Genomic DNA, 11,394 nt, shown 5'->3' with positions numbered 1-11,394 from the left:
GGTGCAATGTTAATGCTGAGCAGTTTTCTGTTTCAAGTGGTTTAGTTTTCAGGGCTGTTTTTCATTTATTAAAAGGTAAAGGTCCCCTGCACAAGCACTGGGTCATTCCTGACCCATGGGGTGACGTCACATCCAGACGTTTCCTAGGCAGACTTTTGTTTAAGGGGTTGGCTTGCCAGTGCCTTCCCCAGTCATCTCCCCTTTACCCCCAGCAAGCTGGGTACTCATTTTACCGAACTCAGAAGGATGGAAGGCTGAGTCAACCTTGAGCCAGCTACCTGAAACCAACTTCTGTCGGGATCGAACTCAAGTTGTGAACAGAGCTTGGACTGCAATACTGCAGCTTACCCCTCTGCACCATGGGGCTCCTGTCTTTTCATTTCAAATGGGCTAGCCTGTCATTCATTTTAGTACATCCTCTGTAATGTATTTCAGTGGAGTCAATGCAAGTCAACCGACATTCCCCTCTCCCATTATCTTCAATGGACTGGGCAGCCTCTCCCATTGCTTCCAGTGGGCTGACTTGTCATTCGTTTTAGTACATCCCTTTTAATGGCTTTATTCCAATGGGCAGATGGGGGGACCCTTCCGGGCCCCATAACTCGGGGGCCCCTGACCCAATTTTCACAAAACTTGGGGGTTCTTGCAAGAAGGGGCCCCTCATGCTACACTGAAAGTTTGGGACCTCTACCTCCAAAAATGCCCCCGATCAGCAAAAGACAAAAGAGACCCCCTCACCTCTGCAGGAGTATATCATATACCCTGCAGTTGTGGACAAGTTTACATCGGGACCACAAAACGCAGCATACAAACAAGGATAAAAGAACATGAAAGATACTGCAGACTTGGCCAACCTGAGAAATCAGCAGTGGCTGAACATGGACTGACACAAACAGGACGCAGGGTCTTATTCCAAGACACTGAAAGACTGGACAATTCTACCAGCTATTTTGTCAGATTGCACAGAGAAGCCATTGAAATTCATAAACATCAGCACAACTTTAACAGAAAAGAGTTTAAGAATGAATAAGGCTTGGCTTCCTGTCCTGAAAACCTCCAGACTAACAAAGACTACAGTCCACAATAGCCATGCAGATTAGCCTTGGGTTTCACACATTGTCAGGCCTGCTTTCCACAGCTCTAAGCAGCCTGTCAGATGAGTTTCTGGCTAAGAAGCTCCTAACAGATGAAAAACCACAGTTTACACTCTTGACTGCTAGATAGATAGATAGATAGATAGATAGATAGATAGATAGATAGATAGATAGATAGATAATCTTTATTACTATCAATGACCAGCACAATGACTGCTAAATTCTGTGCTGCAGCTTTTAAAATACATCGTACCCTGACAGGATAAGAATAATAGAAATACTTTATTACTCAAAATATTAAGGGGGTCACACCAAGTTATACGATGTTTATATAAATTTTATTCATGCATGTAATATGTAATTTTTAGGCTTAGATTATTTGTAGTAGCAGTAGTAGCAGTTGTGGTTTTCTTATTATCTGTTGTTGTTGTTTTCTGCTGGTCAGTGACTGTATTAATAAATTATTATTATGTTACAGAGTGCCCCAGTAAGATAATATCTCTATATCTTCCCTCTTAATTACTAAACAGAAAGACAATAATTAAACATGGATGTTAAAATTAGTGGTTACAATTACCTATGTGAAGGATGTTATCTCGAATAGTTTACTAACATGAGTGTAAGTCATTTTTGAAGGTAATGCCTTTCTGGTAAAATACCTCAACATAAATCCATCCTGTGGGAATCAGATAGGTCTTTCTGTCACTGGTCAAGTTCCTCTTGATTGAATGGATTGTGTGTCAGTTGGCTGAAGGAAGAATAACTAAACAATAAAGTCTCAGTTGAGAATCCAAGGCTAATTCTCATATCACATTGATTGCACATTGATTGCAGTGCAATAAGTTTCCATTGTCAGTATGGCTAATATAAAAGCACAACCGTATGTCTTTGGTCTGCTGTATAACCATCATACTGTCTCATGCACACCCTATATCTGATTTAAATGCAGGAATGTCCCAAAGGTTTTATCAAAATAAATTTGAAGGTTTCTACTTCTGAGTTCTACTTCTGACTTCCCTCCATTGTCCTAATATTACCATCGTCAGTAGTTGTCAACAAATTGTCATGGGCTTGAGCAATAAATAAAGCCTGAACATGTGATTTCCTTATGAATCCATATGAGTAAAAGCATTTTGAGGCTTCTCTGAATAGAACTGATGCAGTAAAGTGGGGTAAAGTTCATGCTAGCTAAAGCTGTTTTAAGATAAGTGAAGCTGCAAAGCTACAAGGTTAAGATAAGCAATTTAGCCGCTTGATGGTTGAGTCTGGAATAAATGACGGAATTGCTTATCCAGGGTGTCTTTCTCGGCATTAACAAGAAGGTCATCTCAGCCTGGGGATTTTGGTCTATCTGATAGATACAGGGTAAGAAAGAAATAATTCCACACTCCAGTGACTCAAACCTAGTATTTAAACAGTACAACAGATAGTGACCTTGCACTTGTGAACTGTGACTTAAAGCCAAGAACATGGTAATGTTTTAATCAAGTGACAATGACAGACAGACCTCTACCAAGAGTGACCAATCTAGCCACCCAGGACAAAGAAGGTCTGGCCTCTCAGCTCAGATAACCACTGGTCTGAGAGAATATAAGTCAGGACCAAATTGCCAGAAAGCAGAGAGTTGGTAGAGGGCAGCTGAAAGCTGCCTGGCTACTAGCTCTCCCAAACATCTGCAAAGATGTAAAACTAAGCTTTCCTTGTCTCTTGCGTGAGACACAAGAAATGAGTTACAGAGAGGGCAGCAAGTCTGTCTGGCCATAACTCGTTAGGGCTGTTGATTCGGTTCGGCCCAAACTGAAAAACAGCCGAATTTCTCCTGATTCGGTGGTTTTTAGTTCAGGACGAACCGAACTCAAAAATGGCGGGCAACCGGGGAGCCGAATTCAGCAAGTTCGGGAGTTCACGAATAAATCCGGCCAATTCGGGGCGGCAGTAAGCAGCATAACCATCAGTAAGCAGCATTCTCCTCCCCCGGTCAATCGGTGGCCAAGCTGGGTCTTCTTCTGGCCAATCAGTCAGGACTGAGTACTGGAGGAATCAGCTTATGTTTGGCCTGGCCAGGGAGAGAGAGAGAGAGGGAAATCCTCGTGTGTGTGTGTGGGGGGGGGTGCTTGTGCACATTCACTCCTTTCTGTGGCTGCAGGGGGCGTATTTTTGGGGGAGAGACCCCAAACTTTCAGCAGAGATTCAGACAAGCCTTCTTAAGAGACCACCCAAGTTTTGTAAACATTGGGTCAGGAGGTCCCGAGATATGGGCTCCCCCTTTTTTCTTTCCATGGCTGCAGGGGGTGCATTTTGGGGGGTACAGACCCCAAACTTTCAGTGGAGCTTCAGATGAGCCTTCTTAAGATACCCCCCTAGTTTTGTAAATATTGGGTCAAGGGGTCTCGAGATATGGGCTCCACCCCTTTTCCCTCCCCCCTTTTCCATTTCCGTGGCTGCAGGGGGTGCTTTTTTGGGGATACAGCCCCCAAACTTTCAGCATAACTTCAGACAATCCTTCTTAAGATACCACCCAAGTTTTGTAAAGATGGGTTCAATGGGGGCAGAAATATCGGCTCCCCCCTTTTCTTTCAGTGGCTGCAGGGGGCGCATTTTTTGGGGTGCAGATCCCAAACTTTGAGCGGAGCTTCAGACAAGCCTTCTTAAGAGACCACCCAAGTTTTGTAAACATTGGGTCAGAGGGTCCCAAGATATGGGCTTTCCCCTTTCCCCTTTTCCCTATTGGGATGAATGGGATCCTGTATGCATCTCCAGAGCAAAACGTCCCGTCTTGGATTACCAAGTCCTCCCCAGCCCCTCCTGATGGAACAGAAGACAGCCACAGTAAGACCCCTTTGGGGGGTTTAATCTATAATTTTTCTCCTGTGTGTGTGTGTGTGGGGGGGGAAGCAGAATCAGTGTGTGTGTGGGGAGGGAGCAGTTTCTGTGGGTGGGGGGGAAGCCAAAGGGGGCTTTTGCCGGTTCTGCCTGGGGTGTGTGTTCCCCCTCGAGTCTCTCTCTCCCTGGTTTGAGGGGGGTTTCAGTTGTGTGTCTTCAGGTTTTCCCTCATTCATAAGAGCGGTTAGGTCTATTTGGATGCTTGCTCAAAACTTGTTTTCAAATGGTGACTTAAAGAATGCATTTGGGGTCCCATGCAAAAGGGGAAATTCCACCCCTGCTCATTATGCATAGCTAGCTGCCTCTGTCTCTTTCCATGGTTTGCAAACTCCCAGGTGTCAGGTGTTGCTTTGCACAGTTGCAAAGGTGTTGCTTACAAGGTTGTGTTGCTTTTGCAGTCGTGTTGCTTGCAGTTGTGTTGCAATGCTTTGCAAACGTATCAGCTGTTTGTCGGGGCTGGGAGCTTTGTGAGTGTGCGGCAAGCTCTGCTCAGAGATGCACATTAAGGGTGGGGGAACCCTTTCGGGGCCCATATCTCAGCCCCCCCTGACCCAATCTTTAAAAAACTTGGGGGGTCTTTCAAGAAGCGTCCTTTGAAGCTCCGCTGAAAGTTTGGGACCTCTACCCCCAAAAATGCCCCCCCAGAGCCATGGAAAGGCACAGTTGTGTTTTTAATGGCTTTATTCGGCCGAATTTTTTCCCCGAATTTTGAATTCCTGCCGAATTGCACGGACCCGAAGCGGGGGAGTTCGGACTTCAGCATATCCCGAATCTAAACGGGCTGAATTCAGCCGAATCCGAACTATACTGAATTTTTTTAAATTCAACAGCCCTACTCTTAATCAAATAAACATATTCTCTGAGATTGGCAAAGCCAGAGAATAATTGAGTCTTCCATAAGAATATTAATACAGCCTTAAGCTTACACATAATTAATTATACATAACACATAAGCTCTGCATTGCTGACTGTTAAGATACATACATAAGATACGCATTCAGCATGTATGAAGCATTCCTGATCTTTACAATGATCAGAAGTCCATAAAATATAAAGCTTATGGTATTCTATCTTCTGCACACAGCATTGGGTAATGCCAACACATATTGAAATATATAAATATCCTAAACATGAGTTAGGACTAAAGCTAAGCATATGAGTTGGAGATTTAGAAATAATATAAGGTAGTACTCAATTTACTACAACTTATGTTTTATATTTCAGGTACTCTGGATTAAGATGCTCTTAACTATAACAGGTCTTTTCCCATTATATTAATCATATTTTCTCTCCTATTGTATTAATCATGTTTTGACAAGCTTTCTGTAATGATTATACACTAACCATGTTTTTACAAGATTCTGTAACTGTAGTATTCTAAATGAATCTAGAGATACAAGTTCAAATCTTATAGAGAGAAATGCATTACAGGTTTAAGGCTAGAAAACCTTACATAGAGGAATTGCTTATAAAGATTGTATGAAACTGCTTGCATATATTAAACTAAAAGAACATGTAAGAGAATCATAAATGTTTGTATTTTATGATATGTTTTAAGAGTGTGTAAATATTCACATGCATATATATATATATATATATATATATATATATATATATATATATATATATATAATGTGAAATAAATGTTATTTAAAGGAAGTCCCTTGTTCATAAATTTTCTGGCACTCTTCAATAGAAAGCCAACAGTCCTAGTAGGAATTATCATTGACTTCTGGCTGTGAGGTCTCGCTGAATAAGATAGCTCCATTTCTTAGTAAGTGGTACATTCTGAGAGTGTAGACCCCTTAATGCCACAAGCCGTGACAAACTCACACGTCATAGGCAACTGCCCCTCCAACTGTCTTTCGCAATGACAACACTGACTTATGCAGACATGTTTTCTTCCCCAAATGGGTGGAATAAGATTGGTCCAGAAAGACTATTGAGTGTGTAAGGAAGTGTCCTGTTATCTCACCAGGAAAACTTGAGAGATACATCAAGGAACATAGCAAGCATGCCAAGTGTTCTGAAACAAGTGGAACCACTGCTTTCCCCAGTAATGTACTTCTCATCCACGTTCACATATTATGTGATGGAATGCTTTGACTGGAATCCAACAAGAATTGCATTTACCTGAAGTTGTCTGTGTGTTTTCTTTTTACCTAGGTGAAATATAACTGCTAAAGAAAAAGGAAAACAGATATAGTAAACAGGTATGGTCACATGTGTTGGAAAACAGATCTCCCCAGAAATCTTCTGAAGACATTCCTTACTTCAGTGTTCCTCAGACTATATATCATGGGGTTCACCATGGGAGTAACCACTATATACAACACAGAAACTATTTGGTCTAGGTTGTGAGTTTGCCTAGAGCTAGGACGTGCATACATGATGACAAAACCTCCAAAGAAAATGATAATGACAATGAGGTGGGATGTGCAAGTGGAGAAGGTTTTCTGCCGGCTCTTGGAAGAGCTGATCTTTAAAACAGTGACCAAGATGCAAGTGTAAGAGACGATAATGGTAATAATGGTTGTTATCAAATTGAAACCAACACACACAAACATCAGCAGTTCATTGAGACTGACATCGGAACATGCAATTGCAAACAGCGGAGGGCCCTCACAATAAAAGTGATGAATGGTATTTAGGCCACAGAATGATAGTCTAGAAGCAGCAACTGTATGGACTAAGGCATTTATATTCCCAGCAGCATAGGAAACAGCTATTAGGAACACACGTTTTCTTAGAGACATGGAGACTAAATAGAGTAGTGGGCTACAAATAGCCACATAGCGGTCATACGCCATCACAGCCAGAAGATAGCATTCAGTGGTGGCAAATGCAGCATAAAAGTAAAGCTGAGTGAAACAACCAGCAGAAGAAATTAGCTTCTTCTCTTGTAAGAGATCAGCTAGCAACTTGGGGGTGACTGATGATGAATAACAGACATCGAGGAAAGACAAGTGGCTGAGGAAAAAGTACATAGGAGTGTGGAGCTGAGGAGACAACCTGATTAAGGAAATCACGCCCAGATTACCCACCAGGGTGATGGCATAAACAGCAACAAACATCACAAACAGGAGGATCTGCAGCTCTGAAATATCCGTCAGCCCTGTGAGCACGAATTCAGTTACGAATGTGTTGTTTCTCATTTGCATTGCTAACACTGAGGAAATCAAAATTAAATAGCAGTTACTATTGTTTTTTCCTTTTAACTACTTGAATAGTAATAGTGCAATAAAGACATAAGGGCCTCTTTGTATATTTATAAGTATTTTTTTAAAAAAGAAAGAAAAGGACATAAGGGCCAACGTCCATCACTGAATATTGAGGAGGGATTAACAGATGATTCCTCAGCAGTGGATGTTACTTCTTGAAGTAGTAAATGTTGTCTCCATGGTGAAAGATACTGATTTTATAGCAACATTACTTCTAATAGTATTGTTTCCTAACTATACCATGGATGCACTCATAAGGCAAAGGACAGGTTTTTGCAACAAATGAAGGCTTTAAGCAAATGATTTTAGATTAACTAAAACATACTGCTCTGGAATGAACACATGAAGCTGCCTTATACTGAATCAGACCCTCGGTCCATCAAAGTCAGTATTGTCTACTCAGACTGGCAGTGGCTCTCCAGGGTCTCAGGCAGAGGTCTTTCACATCACTGACTCACCTAGTCCCTTTAACTGGGATTGAACCTGGGACCTTCTGCATGCCAAGCAGAGGCTCTACCACTGAGCCACAGCCCCTCCTCTGACTATGGTCAGAGTTTGATTGTTACAGCAGAGTTGGGGTGGTTTACAATGACAAATCTAGAGTTTGATTATCTGGACAAGGGATTCAGGAGACACACCAAAGCAAACAGGTTGGGAGCCTGAAGGACCAAGGAGGCTCATAGGTTATCGTATCAGTGGACTGGAAGCTTTGATCAAAAAGGAACTCACCTAACTGAGAACAAACGTCATTCTGGGACAAGCACCAGCTTCTCAATTGGACTGCTTGGAAACTTTAGTGAAGCGATACCACTGTGATTTCCCCCCAGTAGGAAGGAAGACTCAGAGTAGATTTAGCAGATTCATACTTCACCTGCAAACAATAAATGGTTGTTTTAGAAACAACAATATCCTTTATTTCTTACATATTTTGTGACACATTCTTTGTAAAGAGATATAGTCTATACATTTGCCATAAGATAGTTGTTCTGCTCATCCTCTCAGTAACAATGGACAGTAATATTACTCAGGGTCAGGTAGCAGATCTGCTGACTTTCAGGAGCTGTGGGTTTTTAGCACCCTGGGCTGACTTCCACTAGTGCTGACTTCCACTTGTGCTGCTGATCCAGTCATATGCATGCCTGTTAGTTTCCTCAAGACTGATTCTTGATAAGGCTGACCAGATGGCAAACCGTGAACAGTGCTGTGTTCATCAATATGCCTAAGTTTGGCTCAGCTTCTAGGTAGAATGACTGAAAGTCAGCTCTTTCCTGGCTAAAACAGTATGCTTTTATGGGCTGAAGACATTGGGAGAACTGGCCTCTGGTCTAAAAGAAGTCTCTTTCCCCTCAAAATGACTTGAAGTAAGCAGCCACATACAGACTCTCATTTCATTATTACAGGCGTTCATCAGTTGTGTTGCATAACTTCTCCCTTTTCTTATAATATCAGTACCTATTCAACTGTTCTTGGTTCATTACAATAAAATAATCTCTAATGCAGCTATTCTTTTTTTTAAGCAAATCTTACCACAGATAACTGAGTTCAAAGCAAACATTTTGTTTTATGATTTTTGCATCATTGTATTTGCCATCTTATCTACCCATGCCTAATAAGCATAAAATTAACACAAATTCATCTGAGTATTCTAGGTTTCTTATCCTCTATCTAAATCAGTGTTTTCCCAGGAAAACCCTTCCAGGAAACCCTGAGGCACCTCAAGTAGTACATCAGTAACATCAGGCAAGCTGCTCTCTAAAACAGCTTTTCTACCACTACCCACCTTCTCCTGCAATGAGAAGCCACAGGCAATTATTGAGGGTGTTCAACAGTACACGGGTGACATGGTTGCAGCCTAACCATCCAGCTACTGCCTTGCATGAATTGGATCCCAGAAGGAGCCAAGGAATTGCAGGTTGCTCAACCTGCAAAGATTTCATGACAAATATACACACCAGGCAAATATATACATACCAGGCAAGAAGTGAAGAAAGGTTCCTTTAAATGCAAAATATTTCAAAAAGATTGCCTTTATCTTTTGCTTGCCAATAATTAATTCCAGATTATATTGTGCTTTTTCTGCTGAGCTTCTTTGATTGCTTTTCTGAATATTTCTCCTTATTTCTTTAAATTAAAAACATCGTTTGCCACACAACTTTCATACAGAGGTGCAGAAGCATGCTTCAGTAAGCAAGAATGTGAACTTTATGTGAAATCATCTTATCCATACCCACAGTGTTTCTCTCCTTAATATGCTAACTTTTAGTTCAATAGTAGAGGCAAACGTTTGGAAGTATTATGTATTTTTCAAGATGATGGAAGAATGGTTGTTTATATGAGAAACAAACAAAAGCATCCTCCTAGTGCTATGAGGAAATCCAAGTGTATTCAGATGACCCAGGAACATGCTTTGTTCAGAACGAAACATGAGCAAACATTTATTTTGCTCTCTCTGGAACTATAAAAGAAAAAGCAAATCTTGTGGGGAAATATTTGAGTTTGGGTCTACTCTCTGGAGTATCTCAGATACACACGTGCTCCCAGGTGCATTGACTTCTATTAATGATATAGTAAACACAGCAGGAGCCAAATTAAAATCCTCAGAGTAGTTAAAATAATTCATATAATACACAAAGATGGAATTGGGAGGCTTTCATATATTGAAATTGGAATGGAATTTGAATTTATACATGCACAGTTCTGAAAGAGTCAAATCAAATGTATAAAAATATTTGCATTAATGTTTATATCCCATCATATAGGCCCCAAACACACATCAATAAAAACCAGTCTATGACAGCAGCATTGTCAAATCATCCTCAGATGGCAAAGATTTGCCTCTACAGAAACATTTTCACCAGTTTCCAAAACTCCATGAGAAGACTTCTGGTGAATGTCTTTAAGAAGATGGCTCTATACAGGAGGCTTTATTATTTGCCCCTCCCACCAGAGATCAGAGAGGACAAGGTGATCTTTCAAGTGCCCAATACTCCAATCATTTAAGGCTTTAAGCATCAAAAGCCAGCATTTTGAATTGGTGCCAAAATATTTTTAAGCATAGATAGTATGTGTATTCATTCCTTTTAAGAGCCTGACCACCATGTACTGGATTAGCTAAAGTCTCCAAACTGTTCATATTCTCCAACTGGGAGCCACACAAAAAAACATGCATCCTTAATTCAGGAAACCAACCCAAATCCGGCATGACCCCTACACCAGCATCTGTGCCACTTGGGCCACTTGGGCCATGCAAACTGCAATGGATGCTAGCGTTGGGGCACTTTCGCCAGCCCCCCTTGACCACAGTGGCAGCGCAGGGCTCAGACACTGGCAGGGGCTCCTACTAGCATTTTCCTAGCACAAGTTCCCACACTGGCATCCTGGGAGCCATTCCCGAGGTATTCCGAGTGGTGGAGCTGCTGTTAGGCAGCTTCCAAATCCCCTTCTGCCTCGGGAACACCTCCCAGGATGGCAGCAGTCCTGCGCCACCTTTTTAGGTGGCAGAGGCCTGCTTTCCACTATTTCGGGGGGGGGGAGCCTTTTTTCCTGTTTTTATTTTGGAAAAGGACTTTTTTCCCATCCGTGGCTGACCCGCCACACCTCCCCCTTCAGGAATTCACTGAGAGTGTCAGAGCCCAGTTGCTCAAGCACCCAGGAGACTGTGCCCAGCTGGAAGAGGACTGAATGTCTAGCTAGAGATCCAAAGGCCTCAGGGAGCATGCATTGTTTGGCACATGTTGTTTAAATGGTGAAATGTGTATGGATAGTTATAGCTACTCAACTGAGAGCCTTACAGGAAGAAGAGGCAACTCATTCCTCTGCACTCCACATCACAAAGCAGCTTACTAGACACTGATGCCCAGGGACAGAGTGCCCACAATGGAAAGGAAGAAACCAGGATACAGCCTGAAAGATGCAATGATGGCCACAAAGAGAGAGCTTTAAAAGGAGGTTAGAAGGAATTTCATGGAGGAGAAACCCATCCATGGCTACTAGTCAAACACAACAAGTTTATTTACGGTCAAAGACCAGCAACAAATTGATATAATTCTAGACATATATGAATAGTTAAAAGGTACAGTTATAACACTTGAATAACTTTAATTAAAATTTAGGTTACCTTCTTCTGTCTTATTAAATATGCTTGTGCAGAGAAGTTTGCCACCTTAAGGGTGGTCTCGTTGGAGCAAGGAGAAAGT

The 11,394-nt window shown here is 41.8% G+C and overlaps 1 protein-coding gene across 1 annotated transcript; it reads right to left on the bottom strand.

Moving 5' to 3' along the window:
- Window positions 1-6,196: 6,196 nt before the first annotated feature.
- Window positions 6,197-7,138, bottom strand: LOC130478674 (olfactory receptor 5F1-like). The gene has a single exon (XM_056850836.1). It carries the CDS (start codon window positions 7,136-7,138, stop codon window positions 6,197-6,199), a length of 942 nt encoding a protein of 313 aa, XP_056706814.1.
- Window positions 7,139-11,394: the final 4,256 nt, after the last annotated feature.

This window comes from Euleptes europaea, chromosome 6 (genome assembly GCF_029931775.1).
Source record: "Euleptes europaea isolate rEulEur1 chromosome 6, rEulEur1.hap1, whole genome shotgun sequence".
Lineage (NCBI taxonomy): Eukaryota > Metazoa > Chordata > Lepidosauria > Squamata > Sphaerodactylidae > Euleptes > Euleptes europaea.
Note: the sequence above shows the minus strand (reverse complement) of the source record. Positions and strands in the feature narration are given on the sequence as shown.